Raw genomic sequence first — 25527 nt, 5'->3', positions numbered from 1 at the left:
GGATGGCGGGACCAGGGGCAGAGGGAGAGGGAGGATCTTAAGCAGGCTCCATGTCCAGTGGGAAACCTGACTCAGGCTCAGTCCCATGAACCTGAGATCATGACCTGAGCTGAAATCAAGAATCGGACACTCAACTGACTGAGCCACCCAGGTGCCCCTCATTAAGAGATTTTTGTTAAAATTTTTTTTTTTTTAACTTTGCTTCCTGTCATTTTTCAGATTAATTTTTTTTAAAGATTTTATTTATTTATTTGACAGAGATCACAAGTAGGCAGAGAGGCAGGCAGAGAGAGAGAGGAGGAAACAGGTCTTCCTGGTCCCAATGCAATGACTATAATGAGTGATAAGGAGGTAGGGGGGTGGCTAACCCACAGAGAGTTATGGATAGGTTTAAGAGAACATGGTGTCCCTAATGGCAAAAGAGACTGAGCAGAGAGCCCGATGTGGGGCTCGATCCCAGGACCCTGAGATCATGACCTGAGCCAAAGGCAGAGGCTTTAACCCACTGAGCCATGTAATTTTTTAAGGGATCCATCACTCTCCAAGTGTTCACTGAGTATCTATACATGCCAGGCACTGTTCTAGGTCTTGGATTATACAAGGCAAAGTTGCTGCCCTCAAGTTCTTATAAATTTTCGAGAGAGATGAGTCCTATTGAGTTTTATGTTAGAACACAAAGTGAATCTGTTTTAGATTAATTGGTCAGGGAAGGCCTCTCTCAGTGGCATTTGCATTGAGAATAAACAAAGCCGTACAAGATCTAGGAGAGAAGAATTCCATAAAAGAAGTGGCAAGTGCAAAGACATTTAGATGGGAACAAATTTTGCATAGTTGGGAACTGGGACGAAAGGGGGTGTTGTTAGATTTTTGTGAAAGAGTTGGGGGATGGAACACGGGCCAGATCACAGTAGTCTTATAAGAGTAAATGCATTTAGGATTTTATCTTCCACTAAGTGTAGTGATAGAGATTTGCATCATCAATTTGTTGAGCTCCGGTTGAGAGAGAATGTTACGACCCATTTTTCTGACATTGGTAAATTGCTTCTGCCATTATACAAAGAGTAGTTGTTTTGCATGGGGGAGGGATAAAAGAGTAGCTGTTTTTTACACTGCTGCCGAATACTTTTCTCAAAACAAGCCATCCCACCATTTCCTATGGAATCTGGTTCCTCAGTGTTTGCAGAATTGTAGAACATTGCAGTGCTTCAGCATGTCCCTAAAGGGCTCCCTCCTCTGCCCTCCTGACTGCTCTCCTGCTGTTGTTTTTCTCCCCATGCCTGTCTGGCAGATGGCCCTACCAAACTGGATGCCAAAAGCCAGCTTACCACTCAGATTTGAGGTTCCCCATCCCAAAAGCTACATGAGGTAGCAATAACAGTTTAGTAATAAAAATCACTGCTTGAGACTTTTTTACCTCAGAGATAGCAGGATACAATGTGGGGAGCTCGAGCAGTGGATTCTGGCAGAATGAGTTTAAATTCCAGTTCCTGGCAGTTATTAACTACTCATACATTACCACTTCTAAGCCTCAGTGTCTTCATTAGGAAAATAAGGATTATTACTGCCTACCTTAAAAGTTACTGTAAGTATAGTAAATTATGTGACTAATTTGTTACATCCAGCTCCTTGTTTTAAGTTCCTGTCTTTTCCCCTAGAGCTCCTCTTTTCTGTTTCAGTTGACAGCAGCACTAGTTGCTCAGCCAAAAACCTTGGACCAAGGAGTTGTCCTTGTCTCCTCTCTTTCTGTCATCCTCCATGCTCTGTCTGTTCAAAAATCTGTCAGTTTGGTTTTCAGAATACGTCCAAAATCCATCCACTTCCCATCACTGCCATTCTGGCTTGAAACATGATCATCATCAATTCTCTCACCTGGGCTATTAAAATAAGCACTTAACTGGCCTTCTTGATTCTGCCCATTGGCTTCCTGTCATCCATTCTCACTCCTTGATTTATATAACTCCATAGGAGGTCCCAGAGTAAAATCCAAAGTCTACACAATATGCTTTTTCTTTCCCCTTTTACCCCTCTGACCTCATCTACTACTTTCCTCTGCTCCAGCCACACTGGCCTTCTTGCTATTCCTTGAACTTCCTGGGCATGCTCTTGCTTCAGGGCCTTTGTCTCTCCTCGTCCCTCTGTCTTAAGACATCCTTCTTCCAGGTAACTCCATGGCTGATTTCCTCGCTTCCTTCAAATCTTTGTTCAGAGGGCTTACTCTGACCCTGTTGAATCTGCACCCTCCTTCCTCCCACCACAGTGCTCATGGTCCCTTTAATCCTGCACTGCCTCCCATACACTAGTCACCTTCTACCATACTGGATACTTTACTCATTTGTTATGGTTAGAAATGGCTGCACCCCCACTAGAATGTGAGCTCCATGAAAGTGGACCTCGTTCTCCCTTTTGTTCACCAGTATATCCCCACTGCCAAGAACAATCCCTGACACGCAGTAGGAGCACAGTAAATACATGAAGAATATTTGTAAAGCACCTGAGTAATGGCTTAGCATGTAGTTGCTGTGAGTAGATAGTGACAATGGTAATATTGACGGTGGTAATGATTTTCATACTAGTATTAGTATCAGTGTTAGTATTGATGTTTTGATAAATATGTTAATGTGATCAAACTTCAGCAGACATCTATTCAAAGGGTATAGTCCTTGAGGCCTCTATTTTTTAATAACAGGCCTTTTAAAAAATATTTGATCCTCTTGTACTTTGTTGACAATCTGTCATTGTGTAATTTACTGCCTTAATAATGAAACCTGCCAGCTTTTAGTTCTGTGTTGCTAATGAAAATCCTTTTACATCTTTAAGTGGCATGGAGAAGCTTTTGGTAATCCCACTGTATATCCTTTGGTCAACCATTAGCAAGGGAACTATAGGAATTAGCAACAGCATTCTTTTATGATTCTTATTGCCCTCACAGCTGTAGGTTTTTTTTTTTTTACACCTTTACTTTAAATTTTGACATTTTAAATAAGTTTTAACTTATTGTGTTGATTCCCATTACTTTTTTTCAGCTGTTAATTGTTACCTTTTTTAAATCGACTTTGAAGCAGTAAAGAAGAATCTTTCTAGAATTTCAGAGATACTTAAAAATAAATTATTTGCAAGGCACTTGGGTGGCTCAGTCAGTTAAGTGTCTGACTCTTGATTTTGGCTCAAGTCATGATCTCTCAGGGTCAGGTCATGAAGTTGAACCCCTTCTCTCTTGCGCTCCCTCAGTCCCTACTCCCCCTTTCTTTCTCTCAAATAAATAAATAAGTAAAATATTTTTTAGAAAATGTTGTAATTTGCTGTGCCTTCTCCCCATTAATAGATGTGTGGTGGTCCTGGGATGCCTGACCCAAGAGCAGGAGGTGATGCTACTGACTCAAGCCAGACAGCCCTTGATAATAAAGCTTCGTTGCTCCATTCAATGCCTCCTCACTCCTCTCCTCGCGCTCGAGACTATAATCCATATAACTATTCAGATAGCATCAGTCCCTTCAATAAGTCTGCCCTCAAGGAAGCCATGTTTGATGATGATGCCGACCAGTTTCCTGATGGTAGGTTCTGGGTCATATTTTGTCACCTGTATTTTAGGGGATTGGTAGTCAATGGAACAAAAGAAATACATGTGCTCTTTTATTATAACTCCTGAAGAAGTAAGGAGCTTTGGGATGAAAATGTTTCTCCCATCTTTTAGGAGCTCAATTCTAGTGGTTTGGTAGTTTTCTACCCCAGAATGATAAACAGGGTAATCCTGAGATTATCCTCAAACATCAGGAAATCCTTACTGACTGCCCAGAAACAACTGAAATCAGTTGTAGCTTATAAATTTAGTTTATTTCTAGACATAATTCAGTCATCAGTTTTTATACCAGCATGACAAAAACCTTTGAAGAACTACCCATTCTTAATAGTATCCCTTTAATAAAGTGTAAAATCATAAACTCTAGTGAGATGCAAGACCAATGTGAGGGAAGCTATCATTAGAATTTGGAGCCAGCTTAGGACTAGCTCTGCACTTTCAGTGGCTTATACCAAGGGTGTGGGACTAGCTCTAACACTGAGTTGTCCAGCCTGATATTTGGTTGACTGTTCAGAGTGTCATATCTGAAAGAGGGTAGAAATGTACTACCTACCTGCCCTTCCAATTACAGTATGCAGTTAGGGTCACATATAAAATGTATAAAAACTGATATAAAATACAAAATACTGCAGATAGCTTAGGTATTTTTAATAAGAGGGAATTACATTTTTTTCTCTACAAATTACATAATTTATTAATTTTTATAATTGAAAACTCAAGTAATATAAAGTAATAGACAACTATGTGGTTAAATTTGAAAGTATCCCCTTACTCATGATATTATACTTATGTAGTTTCTGGTTTTCCTTTGTTCCACCAGTATTGCTGTCAGTGAACATATTATTGCATAAACTTTTATGCACATACATAATAATTTAAGAGAGTCCTAGAGATGAATTGCTCGATAAAGGGATATGTAAGTTGAAATTTTGAGAGTTACTACCCAATTACCAACTCAAAACACTTGGCTAGTTTAGGTAGTGCTGATTTCCTCACCAGCACAGAATGTTCAAACTTTTTAAAATTTTGAAATCCATCACCATGATGAATATAAAATAAACCATCCTAATGAGCATTTCCCTAATTAGTAGGGAGACTGAGAAGTTAGATATCAGAAATACTTTATAATTTTTGTAATTTGGTAAGTGGAAAAATCTCTTCATTTTTATTTCTTTGATTACCAATAAGGTTGACAAATCATGTTTTTACCAATATGTCATGTTAAGAGTCTTAATATATTATAATTACCACAAAGGCAAAATTATGACAACTTGCCATACTAAGTCTAAATTACATAAGAATTTATAAAATTGCCAAAATTATTCACTGCAGTGTGTTTTGATCTGTCACAACTACTTACTCTGTTACTGAGGTTTAGTCACAGTAGCAGCAAAACAGGAGGGAATAAATTGGACGTAGCATGAGCATGTCCTTTAAACCCTCCCTTGTTGCAGCAGCATGGTAAGCTGAGACCTAGTTTTAGCAGCTTTAGTTATTCTTAAATTATTTATGTACAGAGGTCACATGCTGGCAAACCAAATTGGTTCCACTGACATTGCTTGCCTTGGCTACAAAATATATGAATGTTTATATATTTTTTTAAACAATCAAAAGCTTAAAAGATGGGGGGTATAGCACAAAGAACTTTTCCTTGAACCATTTGTGAGTAAGCTGCCCAAATGCTGCTCAATCACCCCAAATACTTTAGAATGTACTTTCCATAAAGACATTCTCCCACGTAACCACAATCTACTCATCCAAATCAGGTAATTATCATTAGTACAATAATAAACACCCGCCCTTATACCCCATTAGATGCTGATTTGTAATGGGATGTTCTTGTCACATTTTTTTTTTTTTTTTTTTATTTGAGAGAGAGATAGTGAGAGAGAGAATGAGCGAGGAGAAGGTCAGAGAGCGAAGCAGACTCCCCATGGAGCTGGGAGCCTGATGTGGGACTCGATCCCGGGACTCCTGGATCACGCCCTGAGCCGGAGGCAGTTGTTTAACCAACTGCGCCACCCAGGCGTCCCTCTTGTCACATTTTTATCACATTATCCATCCATTAAGAACAAATAAAAATGAGTAAAACAGGATATATAATAAAATTCCTAAAATCAACTGCAGTATTTTTTTAAAGATTTTATTTAAATTCCAGTTAGTTAATGCAGTGTAATATTAGTTTCAGGTGTGCAATTTAGTGATTCAGCACTTCCAAACAACACCTAGTGCTCATCGCCAAACTCAACTGCAATATTTTAAACAAAAAAGTTGCTATTTCTGACTGTTACTTTCTTTTCTGTGTCCCCAAATACTTTATTTACAGTGTTGTAGTCCTTATTTACTCTTTTGAGGTGTTGTTATACTAAGTTACTAAATTATAAATTCCTTGAGAAGAGAAACCATATCTTAATCATTGCTAGGTTTCTTACAATTTCCAACAGGGTGATTTATATATCCTATGTGTCCAGTAAATGTTTTATTGAATTAAAAAAAAAAAAAATAACTTCGAGCCAGAGGATCCACTTTAGAATCTCACATTGCATTGAGTCATCATGTGTCCTTTGTCTTCTTCAGTGTTCAGTCTTTCCTTTGTTCTCATGACCGTGGCACTTTTGAGGGTCAGAGACCTATTATTTTGTAGCATTTCCCTCAATTTAGGTTTGTCTGATGTTTTCTTGTGATTGGATTCAGGTCATGTGCTCTTGGCCTCAGGGTTCCAGAAGTGATAGTGCATTCTTCAGCTAATACATGATTTCATGTGCTTGCTTCGGCAGCACATATACATGATTTCACTTTGCTCTTTGACGGTGATATAAACTTTAGTCACTTGATTATGGTGGTGCTTACCAGGCTTCTCCACTGTGAAATTACTCATTCTATAATTAGTAAGTGTCTTGTGGGGAGTTACTTTAAAACTATATTAAAGTTTATTCATTTAAAAAGTTTCATTTAGGGCGCCTGGGTGGCTCAGTGGGTTAAGCCGCTGCCTTCGGCTCAGGTCATTATCTCAGAGTCCTGGGATCGAGTCCCGCATCGGGCTCTCTGCTCAGCAGGGAGCCTGCTTCCCTCTCTCTCTCTCTGCCTGCCTCTCTGCCTACTTGTGATTTCTCTCTGTCAAATAAATAAATAAAATCTTTTAAAAAAATTTTTTTTTCATTTACATATTCCTAACTGTGAACTCACGGTTTGCATTGTACTCAGTGGGTTATAATTTGTAACTATCATTTATTTTGATGCTCAAATTGTCTTTGATTTGACCTGTTCTTTTGACATGTCCCCATCCTTGCATGCTGGCATAACAGAATGCTGGACTTCCCTTCTTGAGTATTGGAATCAGTCATTTCTCCAAGGAGTGATCCTTGGTTTCATTTAATAGAAAATGGTCTTTAAAAGCTAGAGTCTGGGCACAAAGTATACTCACTACTAGTGGGATATCACTATTTCCAAGACCTTTCAGTGGCCAGAGTTTAAGGAGTGTGTGTGTGTGTGTGTGTGTGTCTCTGTGTACACACACTGATTTATATTTGTTTATTTCAATATCAAAAGCTATGTGTTCATTCCAATCCCAATTTAGCACCATGAGATTAATTCTTATTTCCTCCTTTTCCATATTTTTTCTGACACTGAGAAACCTGGCTTTCATTATCTTTAATATATTTACTTATTTCATCAATCTTCCTGTATGCCATCAGTTTTCCATCTCTGCCACTACCTCCTCACCTTGCTGGGCTCTGCCACTCCACGTGGACACCTTCAATGTGCTAGGGCTCTGACACACCTGGTCACCACTCCATGTGGACACCTTTCTTGCCCTGGTTGAGCTCTAAAATTCCGTACTTTGCCACTCTTCCATGTGGGAAAAAACCCTGCTTACTCTGCTCAGGAATTTGTGTCCCCAGGCCTGGTCATTTGTATTTTTGATGAATGGAAAAAATCTCTTATTTATGAGGCTGAGGAATCATGTTTTTAGCAACTGCTTATGTTAAGAGAATTAATATATCACAAAGCCAAAACTGTGACAGCTTAGGAAGATTACACTTCGGGGGATGCCTGGCTCATTTGGTTAAGCATTGGCCTTCAGCTTAGGTCATGATCCTGGTGTCCTGGGATCAAGTCCCACATCGGGCTTCTTACTCATCAGAGAACGTGCTTCTCCCTCTGCCTGCTGCTCCTCCTGCTTGTGGGTTCTCTCTTTTTCTCTCTCTCTGTCAAATAAAACCTTTTAAAAAGAAATGAAGATTACCTACTTAGTAACTGACGGATTCTCTTTTCCTTTACTTAAGGTCTTATATTTTCCATTTGTTAAAGGAGGACATCATTGGAAATTATATAACTAAAGTCTAAACTGGATAGAATATTTTTGAATGAGAAAACTATTTCTTCACAGCATAATACTTTATTGATTTCTAAAACATAAGACAATCATTTTATGCTGAACAGTCTTTGAAAATGGATTAAACCATTAGTAAAGCAAAACAGTTGCTCTGAGCTTCATATAGTAATTAATCACTTATTGTTTATTTTCATTTTTAAAGTTGAGATAGGGAAGATCTTGTTTGACATTATTTTATTGTGAACATTGCTAATGTCACCCATTCTTTTTAATTTTATTTGCCTCCATTGCTCTTTTGATTTTCTTTCCATGTCTACCTCAGTGCAAAATTTCTCCTTTTTTGTTTTTAAAGTCCATAAGTTTTGGCAGAAGATAATAATTTTGTTCAACTCAGAATTTCTATAAAAAGAAATTGTTTTGAAATTCTGAGACTTATTTAGTATGTCTGTTACTCACACTATAGATATACATACATAAGTGATAAATTTTTCAAAATCAGCAAGTAAAAATAAAATTCCACTAATGTCCACATGTAATTATGATCTTTGTGAAGTTTACCGGGGACTATGATATTCCAGAATATTACTGCTAATGAGGATAGTTCTGTTATGCAAGAGACTCATATTAAAGTTAGCCAGTGAAAAGAGTATCCCATATTTTTTCAGCACTGCAACAGAAATATCAGAATTGTAATAGTACCAATATTTGTCATAAGAACAAAGAAAATTAATATTAGTGAGTTTACTGTATTCTGAGCCCAGGTCTTCACTATGACCATAGAAAGTCAGCCCATTTTACTCATAATAAAATTGAGCCTCAGCACTAATTAAGAACGTGTGCCTGTTGCACAAAGTAAGAGGCACAGGTTTAGTGGGACTCCAGAGCCTGCCTTTTCCCATGACCATGATGCCTCTCGTGAGGAAATACAGTTGGTTACACTTTATCTTAATGGAGTACTTTAGGTTTTCTCATTTGTATTCTATAAATCAGTTTTGGAACAAAATATGTGGTTTCTTTTGCAGAAATTATTTTTCTGTTAGTCATCTGTTCAGACCACTTTATGTCAAGTCATTTCTAATTATCTCCTAGAGTAATTACAAAGCCTGTATTAATGGAGGAAAGAGCTGCATTCCTTCTAAAGCATTTTTTGTGTGTGTGAATTTCCTTTATTGAGCTGAAATAAAATTAAACTCTAAATAGAATGACTGATCCTCTGACATCTGTGAAAGTCTGCTAACATGACTGCAGGAGTGACTTTTGTGAGATATATAGAGATGCATTTATTCTGCCACAGTAGCAGCTGTTACAGCGGCAGTACTGTTCCAGTGTTGGTCTTTATACTGAAATTATTATAAGACCGTTTTTATCCTCCAAGTAAGATACCATCTTTGAATGCAGATTTCTTCTTCTTTATGATTTTGCTCTGCATTTTACAGAGATTCTTCAAAAACCCTAATTTGGTTCACTTGGTGGTCATTCTTTCCAGACTATCTCTCATTTTTAAGTTCAGCAATCACATTTTATGCTCTGTATATGAGGTTGTTAGTGGTCTAATTGTAGTTCCATGAAAGTTGTCATAGTAAACTTCTTTTCTTAATAGTTAATGATTGTTGTCACTACATTTTGGTTCAATTTTCCTTCCCTGTTATCTGTTAGTTTTACTCTAGTTGGATTCATCTATTCTTTTTTTTTTTTTTAAAGATTTTATTTATTTGCCAGAGATCGAGAGAGAGAGTACACACAAGCAGGCAGAGGGGCAGGCAGAGGCAGGGAGAGAAGCAGGCTCCCCGCCAAGCAAGGAGCCCCATGCGGGACTCGATCCCAGGACCTTGGGATCATGACCTGAGCCGAAGGCAGCGGCTCAACCAACTGAGCCACCCAGGTGTCCCTTTTTTTTTTTAGAGAGAGGGCATGGGGAAGGGGCAAAAGCAGAGAGAGAGATAATCTTAAACGGGCTCTGTGCCCAATGCAGAGCCCAGCATGGGGCTCAGTCCCATGACCCTGCTATAATGACCTGGGCTGAAATCAAGAGTCAGATGCTTAACTAACTGAGCCACCGAGGCGCCCTGAACCTATCTATTCTAATGGTTCAGCTTAATTTCCTTTCCTTAGGTTTCCAAATCACCTTAAGTAAAATATAAGGAGTAGGTAGGAGTAGGTTCCCCACAACCTAAAATGTCAGGCCATTAGTATCTCTAGGTCAGTGGCTAGACAGCTGGCAGGATGAGGCACAGTAGCATCTGTTTTTATGAACCAATAGTGACCATCTAGCAAACTGCAACCTCAAGGTTCATTTTTGGGAAGCTGGTTCTTTCCTCTTGTGCCTTTGCTTTTATAGGCAACAGCCATTTCCCAGATGCCAGATTCACAAGCCTTCTCTGGCCTGTTAGGAGCAGTGTAAGTGGCAGCCCATCCTATGAAAGAACAGCATGTAGGCCAAGTGGACCTACAGACAGTATAGCTCCATGACGTCAACTGTCTCCCTGGAGATTTGGGAGAGGGAGTCACCCCAGGTGTATCTTCCAAGCTCAGGCACCATATTCTGTAGTAATTTTGTTCCAGTGGAGTTAAGGAAGAAGTCTACAGCACAAGCTCAGGCCACTGTGTGCCCAAGTTCTGGAAGGGCTGAATTTATCGTTTATTAACAAAAGAATTTAGGAAGAATTCCAGTATTTTATAATGTTTTAATATGAATTTTGGGATGTAACTATCTTTCCTACAAAAATTATTCAAGCACTTCAAGTGTCCTTTAACATTCATAAAATTCATGAGTTCATGATTATACTTCAAAAAAGAAAGCAAAAACAAAACTGTTTGATAATTTTTACACCCAACTCTTGACTCTGAAATTTAAGGGACAATATTAAGTATTCTGCCTCTTCTATCAAACTATATTTCAGGATAATCAGAATAGCTCTAGTTGATAAAGTTACTCTCTACAGAAGAATTCCAGCCCATTTTTAATTTCTAATAAAATAATTCAAGAGTAATCAGTGGATGGAACCATTACTAAAAGATTGATTGGGGTGCCTTGGTGGCACTGGTGGATAAGCGTTCAACTCTTGGTTTCTGCTCAGGTTATGATCTCAGAGTCCTATGATCCAGCCCTGCATTGGGCTCAGCTGGAGTCTGCCTGATTCTCTCTCCCTCTCCCTGTGCCCTTTCCCCCACTCATGTGCACATGCTCACTCTCACTCTCTCAAATAAATCTTAAAAAAAAAAAAAAAATTGGGGGGTGGTACCTGAGTGGCTTAGTCCATAGGATGTCCAACTCTTAATTCTGGCTCAGGTCATGATCAGAGTTGTGGATCGCGCCCCAGATCAGGCTCTGTGCTTGGCATGGAGCCTGCTTAGGATTCTTTCTCTCCCCCAAGGTGAGGAAACTCTCCCTCTCTCTCTTAAAAAAAATTTAAAAAAAAATTTTTTTTTAATTGATAGGGAACTTTACAGTGATGGGATCAAGTTGTCACCACTTAAATCCAGTGGTTTTTATTAATATCACTAAAAATGGAGTACCCAAACATTGTGAGCCTCCTGGCATGGCACCATAGAAATGCATACTGAAGTGTGTAAGGATTAAATGATTTATTTGCCATTTACTAGAAATATTTCAGGCAAAAAAGTGGGAAGGGATGAAGATGAAGCAAGAATGATAAAATCTTGGGACGCCTGGGTGGCTCAGTTGGTTGGACGACTGCCTTCGGCTCAGGGCGTGATCCTGGAGTCCCGGGATCGAGTCCCACATCAGGCTCCCAGCTCCATGGGGAGTCTGCTTCGCTCTCTGACCTTCTCCTCGCTCATGCTCTCTCTCACTGTCTCTCTCTCTCAAATAAATAAATAAAATCTTTAAAAAAAAAAAAAAGAATGATAAAATCTTAATAATTGTTAAATCTGGGTGAGGGGTGTGTAAGGGTCCATTATATTTTTTATGTGAATTTTCATTACAAAAAGTTTTAAACTAGAATTGGTGTTTTCAAGATGAAAAAATGGAAAAGAAAATTAATCTTTTTTTTTCTTAAAACTAACATTGTCTGTTTCATAATGTTATAAAGTCATCATCCCCATACTTAGGAGAGTTGACCTATAAAGTTGCAGAATTAACATTATGTCCTCTTGCCAGATCTTTCCCTCGACCACTCTGACCTGGTTGCAGAGCTATTGAAGGAGCTGTCTAACCACAATGAACGTGTAGAAGAAAGAAAAATCGCCCTCTATGAACTCATGAAACTGACACAGGAAGAATCTTTCAGTGTTTGGGATGAACATTTCAAAACAATATTACTTCTATTGCTTGAAACCCTTGGGGATAAAGAGGTAAATGGCAGGATGTGTGAATAATAGCCTGTTTTCCTGTCTTTGATTGCTGGTTAATCAAGAACTACACAGATTTGGAAATTGGGAAAATGAGTCTCTCTTACTGCTTCTTCCTGTGTGAAATTTTCATAATGAGTACTTTTTCTTCTAAACCAATAGTTCAGTGATTTTGAACAATTGACAATGGGAAAAATTAAAGGTTGCTGATGTTATTTTTATAGGAGAGTATAAGTTGCTTGTTTTGCATATTTAAACTACTTGTTCAAAAGTGTAATTTTCTGTTTCATAGGATGTTGTTGGTTTTTGATCTCCTACAAGTATAAAAAGTGCGATTTAAGTTTTCAACTATAGATGTGAAAACTTAATTATGTAATATACCATATACTTTGTGCAGTTGTCTACAACTTATCCCTGCCCTGATGTTAAGACCCTTAAGTTACAGAAATGGAAAATATGGAAGATTGTCTACAACCCAAAATATTAAAAACATTAAAATATTTCTTCTTAGCCTACAATCAGGGCTTTGGCATTAAAGGTTTTAAGAGAAATCCTAAGACATCAACCAGCCAGATTTAAAAACTATGCAGAACTGACTGTCATGAAAACATTGGAAGCACATAAAGATCCTCATAAGGAGGTAAGTTACGTGACCATTAAATTATTATTTTATTCTCAGAACTTCTTTTTTTATTAATTATATAATGTATTATTTGCCCCAAGGGTACAGATCTGTGAATCATCAGGCTTACACACTTCACAGCACTCACCGTAGCACATACCATCCCCAATGTCCATAACCCAACCACCCTCTCCATATCCTCCTTCCTCCTGGCAACCCTCAGTTTGTTTTTTAGGATTAAGAGTCTCTTATGGTTTGTCTCCCTCCCGAACCCATCTTGTTTCATTTTTTCCTTCCTTATCTCCCATAACCCTCTACTCTGTCTCTCAAATTCCTCCTATCAGGGAGATCATATGGTAATTGTCTTTCTCCGATTGACTTACTTTGCTCAGCATAATACCCTCTAGTTCCATGCATGTCACTGCAAATGGCAAGATTTTGTTTCTTTTGATGGCTGCATAGTATTCCATTGTAGATATATACCACCTCTTCTTTATCCATTTATCTGTTGATGGACATCTAGGTTTTTTCCATAGTTCGGCTGTTGAGGACATTGCTGCTCTAAACATTTGGGTGCACTGCCCCTTCAGATCACTATATTTGTATCTTTAGACTAAATACCCTATTCTCGGGGCTCCTGGGTGGCTCAGCGGGTTAAGCCACTGCCTTCGGCTCAGGTCATGATCTCAGGGTCCTGGGATCAAGTCCCACGTTGGGCTCTCTGCTCAGCAGGGGGCCTGCTTCCCTTCCCCTCTCTCTGCCTGCCTCTCTGCCTACTGTGATCTCTCTCTGTCAAATAAATAAATAAAATCTTTAAAAAAAAAATACCGTATTCTCAGTACTTATATTATCACATGAAATGTATAAACACTGCTTGAAGTATATATACCCTTGAAGAGTGTCAGTCATTTCAATCAAATGAACACTTAACTTTGATGTTCCAGGTAGTATATCTGACAAAGATGCAGTCATATTTTTTCTATTAAATGAGCTGTGGTGATATGGTCTTTCACCTAAAATAATCCAGCTCTAGGATATAATCTTGATTTCATTTTTTTCTTCTTAATTTGACTTGTAGTTTTCCAATTTAGAAATCACCAGCCATTACTGTCCACTTATCAATAAGAATTGGCTTTTTTGAGGGACACCTGGGTGGCTCAGTGGGTTAAGCCTCTGCCTTTGGCTCAGGTCATGATCTCATGGTCTTGGGATTGAGTCCCACATTGGGCTCTCTGCTCAGCAGGGAGCCTGCTTCCCCTTCTCTCTCTGCCTGCCTCTATGCCTACTTGTGATCTCTCTCTCTCTGGCAAATAAATAAAATCTTTTGAAAAAAAAAAAACAAAAACAAGAATTTGGTTTTTTGAAGTAACTTAAGAAGAATCATTATTAAAATGGTAAAGTGCCTGTAGGAGATAGATGTCTGTTCAAAGTTTATTCAGTAAAATAATTAGGACAGCTTTCCTGAAAGAGTCCTGTAAATCTGTCTCATCTATCCATCTATCTATCTCTCTTTTTATTTATAGTTGTGTAAAAAAATTAGCCTTTTTAAACTTCTATTTAAATACCAATTAGTTAACATACAGTGTTAGATTAGTTTCATGTGTAAAGCACCAGAGCAGTAACATGAGGTGCCTCTGGTAGAACCAAAATATAAGTGAAAGAAGTCAAACAAGGGAAGTTAAAAAATAGCAGTAAGACACAATAGATCAAAACTAAATTTAAGAGCTGAAACTACAACTTTCAGAAGAAAGCATGGGTGTAAATCTTTGCCATCTTGGATTAACTAGTTTTTTAGATACAACACTAAAAGCACAAGTAGCCAACAACCACAACAAAAACATGTATTGGACTTAATCAAAATTTAAAACTTGGGTGCTTCAAGATGCCCAGGTGGCTCAGTTGGTAGAGCATGTGACTATTGATCTCAAGTTTATAAGTTCAAGCCCCACGTTGGGTATAGAGATTACTTAAAATCTTTTGAGGGCACCTGGGTGGCTCCATCAGTTAAGTATCCCATTCTTGGGTGCCTGGGTGGCTCAGTGGGTTAAGCCGCTGCCTTCGGCTCAGGTCATGATCTCGGGGTCCTGGGATCGAGTCCCGCATCGGGCTCTCTGCTCAGCAGGGAGCCTGCTTCCTTCTCTCTCTCTGCCTGCCTCTCCGTCTACTTGTGATTTCCCTCTGTCAAATAAATAAATAAAATCTTTAAAAAAAAAAAAAAAAAAGAGTAATACTTAAAAAAAAAAAAAGTATCCCATTCTTGATTTTGGCTCCAGTCATGATCTCGGAGTCCTGAGCTTGAGCCTTTGGGCTCTGCACTCAGCTGGGAGTTGGTTTGAGATTCTCTTTCCCTCACCCTCTCCCTCTCCCTCTGCCTCTCCTGCTCATGCTCACTTTCACTCTCTCTCTCTCTCTCTCAAATAATCTTTAAAAAATGTATAATAAAGTATTTTTTTAAATAATAGAAAAGGGTGTCTGGATGGCTCAGTCAGTTAAGCATCTGCCTTCAGTTCAGGTCATGATCCCAGGGCACCCTGCTCAGCAGGAAGCCTGCTTCTCCCTCTCCCACCTCTACTGCTTGTGTTCCCTTTCTTGCTGTGTCTCTCTCTGTCAAATAAATAAAGGAAATCTTTTTTTAAATAATAATAATAAATAAAAACTTTCATGCTTCAGTGGCACCTGGCTGGGTCAGTCAGTAAATCATGAAACTCTTGATCTTGGGGTTATGAGTTCAACCCCATGTTGGGCATAGAGTTTACTCAAAAATAAATAAGTAAAATTTAAAAATCAGTGTCACAAATTTATATAATGTTTAAAAAAAGAAAACTTCTGTGCTTCAAAGGGCACTCTAAAGAAAGTGGAAAGAAGAAGAAAATTTTTGTAAGTCCTATGTCTGATAAGGTAATATATTTAAAAACTCTTGCAACTCGACAACAAAAAGAGAAATAACCCAATTTAAAAATGAACAAAGAATGGGGTGCCTGGGTGGCTCAGTCCATTGAGCGTCTGACTTGATTTCAGGGCATGGGATCGAGCTACGTGCTCAGTGGGGAGTCTGCTTCTCTCTCTCTCTCCTCCCCCTCCTACCTCTCCCCCCTGCCCCTCACCCTGCTCATGCTTGCTCTCTCTCTCTAAAATAAATAAATGAATTATTTTTTTAAAATGAACTAAGGACCTAAATAGACTGTTATCCAAAGAAGACATGCAAATTGCCAATAAGCACATGAAAAAATGCCCAATATCAGTACTCATTAGGAAAATACACTAAACCCACAATGAGCTATCACTTCACGTACATGAGGAAGAAAAACAATAAGTGTTGGTGAGGATTCGGGGGTACCTGATTTGCTCAATTGAAAGAACATATGGCTCTTGATGTTGGGATCTTGAGTTTAAGCCCCATGTTGACCATAGAGATTACTTAAATAAATAAATAAATCTTTTTTTTTTTTTAAAGATTTTATTTATTTATTTCACAGAGAGAGATCACAAGCAGACAGAGAGGCAGGCAGAGAGAGAGAGAGAGAGAGGGAAGCAGGCTCCCTGCCGAGCAGAGAGCCCGATGCGGGACTCAATCCCAAGACCCTGAGATCATGACCTGAGCCGAAGGCAGCGGCTTAACCCACTGAGCCACCCAGGCACCCAATAAATCTTTTTTTAAAAATGAAAAAGAAAAGTAGTGTTGTGAGGATTTGAAGAAACTGAAACCCTCTGAATATTCAGAAGATAATGACTAGAGGTCTTATAGGAGAGTGAGTCATAACTCCTAAATCTATATGGATTCTTCCTAAGATTTCTTTTTTTATTCAGCTGGTGTTTAGTTGTAGAATATCTGTAGTATCTTGCTGAAGGTTTAAAAAACTAATATTTGTAGTTATCCACCTTCTGACCCAAATAAGGCCTGGCATCTCTATTTTTACAAAAGATAAAATTGACATTCTTAAGGCATTACATCTAAAATTAGCCCTGGGTCTTCTGACCTCCAGTGTATTTGCCACTGTGCCTTTCTTAGTACCTCTCATAGATTGAGATCCAAAGTGAGAAACTACTAAATTAGAAACAAAAGCAATAATTTTTACATGGTCCCAAGACCATCTCTAGAGATTACAGATTCTACTAAAATAGAAAGACAGCCATTTCTTCTCTTCATTATAAAATTAGTGTCGGCCCTCCACTGGCCCAATACAGAAGGAAAGAAAATCATTATAAACAGATGAAGGAATAGCAAGTTAAGTTGATAACCCATTAATGAGACTCTTTTAAGATTTTATTTTTAAGTAACGTTTTCACCTCACTTGGAGCTTGAACTCACAACCCCAAGATCAAGAGTTGTATGTTCTACCAACTGAGCATTCAGGTACCCCAGGATTATTTATATTTTATTATAATATAATAATAATATAATGAAAAGGACATGAATACTCCTGGAACTGAGGGTGCTGATAGTGAGTAGGGTTTCAGTATGGCTATTCTAGAGGTTTCTATGCCCTTTAAAGATAAATGGAGCCTCCACCACCCAGTACAGCTAGACCACAGTATGATTTAAAAATTGCATTAGCCTGGGTGCCTGGGTGGCTCAGTGGGTTAAGCCGCTGCCTTCGGCTCGGGTCATGATCTCAGGGTCCTGGGATCGAGTCCCGCATCGGACTCTCTGCTCAGCAGGGAGCCTGCTTCCCTCTCTCTCTCTCTGCCTGCCTCTCCATCTACTTGTGATCTCTCTCTGTCAAATAAATAAATAAAATCTTTAAAAAAAAAAAAAATTCATTAGCCTGAGGCGCCCAGAATGCTCAGTCAGTTAAGTATCCAACTCTTGACTTTAGGTCATGAATTCAGGGTCATGAGATCTAGCCCCATGTCGGGCTCCATACTGAGTGTAGAGCCTGCTTAGGATTCTCTCTCTCCCTCTCTCTGCCCTTTCCCTCCACCCACCCCCCAAAAAAACAAAACAAAACAAACTTGCATTAGCCAACGTTAAGAGAACATGAATGAAAGAAAGAATATCAGGAAAAATAATTTCTCCCCATAAATCTATTCTGGTTTCAGAAGTTACTGACAGTTTGCCAACTCTGTGTTATCTGCACCCTCACTTTTTGTGTTTGTTTACTGTAGTAGTTTCAAAGCAAGTTATAGATACTTTGTTGTATTGCATATTTCATGAAGTTTTACTTACAGGACACAGTATAGCATTTTAAAATTTTACTCCAATTTAAATATTTCCTCTTTGTTTTAGGTTGTAAGATCTGCTGAGGAAGCTGCATCAGTGCTAGCCACTTCAATCAGTCCAGAGCAGTGCATCAAAGTGCTTTGTCCTATCATCCAAACTGCAGATTACCCCATTAATCTGGCTGCAATCAAAATGCAAACAAAAGTGATAGAGAGAGTATCCAAGGAAACCCTTAACTTGCTTTTGCCAGAGATTATGCCAGGCCTAATACAGGTGAGAAACAAAATTTAGAGGAATAAATTAAGATACATTTGGGATTCGGTTATTTTAGGCACTTCCTAGGCAACACTAGTGGCATAACCAAGCCTTCCTGCTGTCTTGGATATTCAGAGCAAAGACTTTCCATAACTAGCTCTGTGTGTGTGTGTTGTGTGTGTGTGTGTGTAAACCATTTAGTCATTTTTAAGTGTGCAATTCAGTGGCATTAAATTGATTTATGATGTACAACCATTACAATTCTCCAGCTCCAAAATATATTTTATCATCCCAAACAGGAACTCTGTACCCATTAATAATTCCCTATTCCTTCTCCCCATTGCCCCTGGTAACTTCTACTTTCTCTCTTCTCTCTCTTCTGCTTTATAGGTTCCTCATGTAAATGGAATCACACAGTATTTCTTCTGTTGTGTGGCTGGCTTATTTCATTTAGCATTATGTTTTTAGAATTCATCCATGTTATAGCATGTATTAGAATTTAATTCATTTTTTATGGCTGAGTAATTTCCATTAATGTGACTACCACAATTTGTTGAGCCATTCGTCTTTTGATTAATATCTGGGTTGTTTCCCTTTTTTTAATAACATAAATATTACAGTGAACTTCCTTTTACCTTCTTATATGTATATATTTCTAAGTAGAATTCCTAGGTATTGCCACATTTCTCTCCAAAATGGTTATACTGACTTGCAGTCACAGATGTAATGTGTTTTTCTCTGTGCACACAAACCCATCCACATAAACGTTTTAATATTGGGATCACATTTTATAACATGCTTTGCTTAATCATAAATTGTTAACTTTTTCCATCCAATAGATTATATTCTATAATGTAACAATGACTAATATTATATAGTGTGTATAATAAAACCACTCCTGAAAAGAATTAATCATTAATTTCTTTGTGCATCTTTAGTATTATCTTTGACACTGTTCTAAGCCTAATATTAGTCACTAAATTGTGGGGTCCTTTGGTCCTAAGAAAAGCATGTACACAGTATGTTTATGTCATACGTATAGTGGGTACTGAATAAATTTTTGCCAGGTATGAAACTTAGGGTAATGGTAGGGATGGGACAGATGTTGAGCTTAATTCAGCCTGAATTACAGGAGTACCTTGACTACCAACCCTAGTTTTACTCTGTTTAGATTTTATTCAATAGTGAAGTGCTCTTGGGATCCCTGTAGCCGAATAGGGTTCATCTGGAGACTTTACAGAGCAGGTTGGTGAAGTGGCAGCTTTCCAGGCTAAATAAAGGTAGAACCCAATAGGGAAAGCTAGCGGAGTGATAGCGGAATGGAGGTGTGGAAGGAGAGAAGGGCACATTTCTGCTGGGAAAGGCAGGAAGGTTAACTTCAGTCACTAAAGCTTCCTCTCCCTTGGTATGCCTATAATCTCATTTTTGAGCCACATCTTCTGTCCATGTTGGAATTGGAATAGTACCTTCTCAGATCCCCCAAGAGTGCTAACAAGGACTTTTCTCCCTAGGGTTATGATAATTCAGAGAGCAGTGTTCGGAAAGCTTGTGTCTTCTGCCTGGTGGCTGTTCATGCGGTAATTGGTGATGAGCTAAAACCACATCTCAGTCAGCTCACTGGCAGCAAAGTAAGTAATGATGCTTTGTCTTAAAGGTGGTGGCATTGGTACATTTTTCAGATTTAGTTCTTTGTTGTGTTAAAGGGTAAATTTGTTATTCACCTTTGAACATGTTGGGCCTTGAGCATCCAACTTATTCCTCCTCTACCGTTTGAATTTTAACTGTTCCTACTTTCACGTTGGTCACTCACATGAAGTCAGGTAGGGTAGGGTGCTGTAAAGAAATGCCTACAGCCACGGGACGCCTGGGTGGCTCAGTTGGTTGGACGACTGCCTTCGGCTCAGGTCATGATCCCGGAGTCACGGGATCGAGTCCCGCATCGGGCTCCCAGCTCCACGGGGAGTCTGCTTCGCTCTCTGACCTTCTCCTCGCTCATGCTCTCTCTCACTGTCTCTCTCTCAAATAAATAAATAAAATCTTAAAAAAAAAAAAAAAAAGAAATGCCTACAGCCAGCACATTCCTTGCACACTCCCACACCCAAATCCTTGCCCCCAAGGACTGTTTAAGAATAAATAGTGGTTGGGGCGCCTGGCTGGCTCAGTTGGTGGAGTGTGTGACGCTTGATCTCGGTTGTTTTGAGTTTGAGCCCCACAGTAGGTATAGAGATTATTTAAATACGTAAGTACATAAATAAATACTCTTTTAAAAAAGAATAGTGGTTTTATACATTCATGGATTACTTTATATCTCCCAAAATGTGGAACCCTTGGGCATTTCTTTAATTTCCCCCTATGAACTACGATAATCGAATATTTGCTTTCCTTAAGATTTAAAAAAAAAAAAAAAATAGGGGTACCTAGCTGACTCAGTCAGAAGGGCATGCAGCTCTTGATTTGGGGGTCATGAGTTCAAGCCCCACATTAAGTAATAAGATTACTTAACTAAATAAGCTTTAAAAAACTTTTTAAAGACTTTAAGAAAAGAGTCTTTCCTCATTTCTTTGATACAATCATTGAAATTTATTCTACGAGGTGAGGATAAACTATAATTGTTGAATTTTTGCTTATGAACCAGTTAGCAGGAAACACTCTTCCTCATTTAAACAGTTTCCCACACCCTAGCTATTGTCACTACTATGATCAAATTTATTTTTAAAATTGCAAAAAGGAGGGGTGCCTGGGTAGCTCAGTGGGTTAAAGCCTCTGCCTTCAGCTCAGGTCATGGTCCCAGGGTCCTGGGATCAAGCCCTGCATCAGGCTCTCTGCTCAGCGGGAAGCCTGCTCCCCCCCCCCACCTACTTGTGATCTCTGTCTGTCCAAAAAAAAAAATCAAAAAAATTACAAAGAGGTGGAGAAAATACTTATAAAACTTAAGCATATACCTAAAATTATATACTTATGTAAGTTATAGGTAGATTAAAGCAGTGATTCTTAACCCTTTCTGAGTTACAGACCACTTTGAGATATGGGTTATATCTCATCCCAAGAAAAATAAATAAATACAGAAAATTTTACACATAGTTTCAGAGGATTCACTGAGCCCCTGAATCCCATGGACACCAGGTTAAAAACCCTTGAATCAATGAGTTAATGTTAAAAAAGCAAATTTTCAACAACGCAGTCTTCCCCCCCCCCAAAAAAAAAAACAGTATTCTTTTGGGGTTTTGGTTGTATTGTTATTGTTGTTTTAAGATTTTATTTATTTATTTGACAGAGACAGAGCGTAAGTAGGGCAAGTGGCAGGCAGAGGGAGAAGCAGGGAGCCTGATGTAGAACTTGATCCCAGGAACATGGGATCATGACTGAGCTGAAAGCAGACACTTAACTGGCTGAGCCATCCAGGAGCCCCTCTTTTTTTTTTTTTTTTTTTTTTCCCTAAAGTAAACTCTACACTGAGCTTAAACTCAAGAGCCCCACATGCTCTACCAACTGAGCCAGCAAGGTGCCCCAACACAGTGGTTTTCAAAGAAAAAAAGCTTTTGTGATAAGCTCAAGTTGTGTCATGATAATTCAAAGATGTCTGTAGAAGAATTAAATTTGAGTACTTTGTCAAGACTCTTAACTCCAGGAAACAAACTGAGGGTTGCTGGAGCTAAGGTTTGTGGGAGGATGGGGTAATTGGCTGATAGGCATTTGAAGTAATGAGCACTGGGAGTTGTATGCAACTAATGAATTACTAAATTCTACCCCTGAAACTAATAATATATGTTAATTAAATTGAATCTAAGTAAAAAAAATTTTTAAATGAAGTACTTTGTCAGAACGCTAGGCAGCCAGTTGCATATGAGATTATAGCTAGGTTGAGAAAATATTTGGAAATGACATTAGATGACAAAAGTAAAGCATAAAATTGTATATGCACTGATAAAAACTTTATAAAAATATGATCTCATCTAGGAAAGACTACAAAGTGACACAGAGAAATCAAGAACATTCTTGGAGGGCAATGTTATAGTTGTTTAAGATCTTGGGTCCTGGAACCCAGGTGCCTAATTTCCTATCCAGGCCCACTTCTTACCTACCCTTGTGACTTTGGGGTAATGACTTACACATCCTATATCTTGATTTCCTCATCTGTAAGTTATTATTGAGATAAAAAGAGATAGTGTAAGGTAGTTAGCTTATTATATAGCACATGGTGCTCAGATGTTTGTCCTTATTGTCTTAATGGTGACTTTTTTTTCCTAAGTTAAGTTTTACATACTATCAGTACAACATTTTTCAAAAGGGCATATTAGAATACTCAGTTGTCAGGGGTGCCTGGCTGGCTCATCCTGGTAGACCATGCAACTCTTGATCTCAGGGTCATGAGTTGAAGCCCCATGTTGGGTGCAGAGATTACTTAAATAAATGAGTAAATAAAATACTCAGTTGTGAACAGACTGAGACTTGAATTTTTTTTTTTGTAATTCTTTATTAACAACAATAACTTGGGTATAACTTAGTCTAAAATCTCTCTTTTAAATTCATGTATGTATATAATTTTTTTAATAAACATCTTACTATAACTTAAAAATTTGCTCAGTGACATATGTTCGGCTTGAATCTGCAGATGAAGCTACTGAATCTTTACATCAAACGTGCACAGACAGGTTCTGGAGGAGCTGATCCCACTACTGATGTTTCTGGACAAAGTTAGTGAAGCTGATTAAAGTGAACCAGGCCTCTCAAAGAAAGGACAGACAGACCACCCCTCATCAATGAAAGGAAATTTTCAAACACATCTTTTGGAACTTACCATCTTTCCCAGTTTTAGTTTTTTGTTCTGTTTTGTATTTTCTGTAACAGAGAGCTATCCTCAGTCTGCATGTAACCTTTATGATAGTTATTCCAAATTCAAGAAGAAGCAGTATTAACATCAGTTGATCAGTACCAAGTAATTTTTAATCAAATTCATCACTTCACATGTTTGTACTTCTTTGTCTTCCCATTAACCTTTGCCAGTGTTATGATTGTATAAATTTTTTTAAATGCTGGTTAAAGAGAATGCTTAAAGCTTTAAAAGTTTAACAGTCTAAAACATTTTTTTTGCCTCTATTCAGATGCAGAATAATATTTTTATTGCTACTTGGAGTTTTGTTCCGTATCATGTCCTATGCTAGAAATACTGAAATGATGTGAAACAAAGCAGGACTAATTTGAACTACAGCTGGACTCTGTTGGTGTGATGGTGATACATGTCATTAGCTGCAATTTCTTTGGGGTGATCTGTAGTTTAAAACTAAGACCTCAGAGAAAGTGCTACAGAATCAGCCAGTTCTGTAACACTGATAACTGCTTGTTGGTTGTTGATCTTGCCATCTTTATTTAAAACCATGTCCCCTCTAAGATCCCTTATGAAAGCTGCACCAAATCATCTGCCTGTTGTTTTCTTGATACTTACTAAAATAGAAGGTTTTATTGCAGGATTTTTGGTTTATCTTTGTTGTGAATGATGCTTTTTTCATATTTATTAATCTCAAATTCACTTATGAACAAACTTGATAATGGAAAGAGACAAAAAGTAAATCAAGTGCATGTGTGTCCTTGACCGTCTTCTGTTTCTCATTTAATAAACAAACTTATTATTGAGACATGGGAGTCAACCAGCACCTTTTCTTTAAATGGTGGAACCTGGTTTCCTTTTACCATGAAATTGTCTTACTTGAAAACATTGATCCTGATGAGAGAGAAGATGGTGCAAGGCTATTATCTTTGTGTAATGGACTCAAATTCTCTACCTCTTCAGGGCTAATCCTTATAACTGAGCTGCTGCCTGTAGTGTCCTTTGGAAAACTACTTCAAGGGTGATTTTCTGTTACATTTTAACAAATTTTTTTAATCACCTTTTACTACACCTATTCTTTTCATGTGCAGCCAACTTTCAAAAATTACCAGTTTGGTGAAAGGCAAATTAGATCATTGGGAACCAGGATACTAATGATTTCTCATCTTGACTTTTTTAAAAATCCTAACATGAAGTGAATTTGACTGGAAAGGCAAATGGCTATTAGGGAAGCAATTTGCTATTGTTACAGAGTTATCTGTACTTTATTTGTTTAATTGAAAAAAATGTAGAAATGTATGTAAAGAATTTAAGACAAGAGTACTGGATGGATGATTTGTCATAGGCTTTTCCCTTCGTTTCTGTTCTAGCAGCAGGAAAATAGTTTCTCTATATCCCCTCCCCTTTACCTGTAACAGTTTTGTTTTCTACTGTTAATTACATTGTGTATTTATAGTTCTATGCTTACTGTTGTGCATATACTGGCAATAAAACTGTACATAACATTACTTGAAAAAATTAACAATGTATATCAGTTGTTTTTCTGTCTCACTGTGTGAAAAGTCATGTAGCTCCTAACTACATTTTTTTTTAAAAGATTTTATTTATTTATTTGTCAGAGAGAGAGCGAGCACAGGCAGACAGAGTGGCAGGCAGAGGCAGAGGGAGAAGCAGGCTCCCTGCCGAGCAAGGAGCCCAATGTGTGGGACTCGATCCCAGGACACTGGGATCATGACCTGAGCCGAAGGCAGCTGCCCAACCAACTGAGCCACCCAGGCGTCCCAACTTACATTTTTAAAACTATTTCAGAGGTCATGTATTAGTGCTATTCACATGAATTTTATAAGTGCATTTGAGGAAAACAGATTTATCGGGAGTAGCCTCCACAGTCAAATTAGATGGCTGTAGGGGCACCTGGGTGGCTTAGTGGGTTAGGCCTCTACCTTTGACTCAGGTCATAATCTCTCGGGATCCTGGGATCAAGCCCCGCCTTGGACTCCCTGCTCAGCGGGGAGCCTGCTTCCCCCTCTCTCTGCCTGTTTCTCTGCCTACTTGTACTCTCTCTCTGTCAAATAAATAAAATCTTTAACAAAAAAAAGAAACTCATGAGGCCATTTCTTCAAAAACAAAAAATTTTAGATGGCCGCATATGCATGTGTATGACACTTTATCCTTTTTTTCTTAAGATTTTTTTTATTTGTTTGATGGAGCACAAGCAGGCAGAGCTGAAAGCAGAAGGAGAGGAGAAGCAGGCTCCCCTCTGGGCAGAGAGCCCAATGTGGAACTCAGTCCCAGGACCCTGGGATCATAACCTGAGCCAAAGGCAGAAAGTCAACCAAGTGAGCCACCCAAGAGCCTCTGACAGCTTATTTTTAATAAGAAAAGGCATTTTTTAAAAAGATTTTATTTATTGGGAGACGTGAATGGCTCAGTTGGTTAA

At 38.4% G+C, this 25527-nt stretch overlaps 1 protein-coding gene across 46 annotated transcripts in view; it reads left to right on the top strand.

Moving 5' to 3' along the window:
- CLASP2 (cytoplasmic linker associated protein 2) overlaps nucleotides 1-24609 on the top strand; it is a 180396-nt gene extending 155787 nt beyond the window's left edge. For all 46 annotated transcript variants that reach the window (XM_044252774.1, XM_044252775.1, XM_044252773.1 and 43 more), the window contains 6 exons: nucleotides 3323-3551; nucleotides 12034-12227; nucleotides 12736-12864; nucleotides 18074-18280; nucleotides 19774-19890; nucleotides 22875-24609. In XM_044252774.1, coding sequence (XP_044108709.1) covers nucleotides 3323-3551; nucleotides 12034-12227; nucleotides 12736-12864; nucleotides 18074-18280; nucleotides 19774-19890; nucleotides 22875-22961 — 963 coding nt within the window. In that variant the 3' untranslated portion in view covers nucleotides 22962-24609. The remainder of the gene's footprint in view (nucleotides 1-3322; nucleotides 3552-12033; nucleotides 12228-12735; nucleotides 12865-18073; nucleotides 18281-19773; nucleotides 19891-22874) is intronic.
- The last annotated feature ends 918 nt before the right edge of the window (nucleotides 24610-25527 follow it).

This window comes from Neovison vison, chromosome 6 (assembly GCF_020171115.1).
Source record: "Neovison vison isolate M4711 chromosome 6, ASM_NN_V1, whole genome shotgun sequence".
NCBI classification, from domain to species: Eukaryota; Metazoa; Chordata; class Mammalia; order Carnivora; family Mustelidae; genus Neogale; species Neogale vison.
The sequence above is the reverse complement of the archived record's forward strand: the minus strand, read 5'-3'. Positions and strand labels throughout refer to the sequence as shown.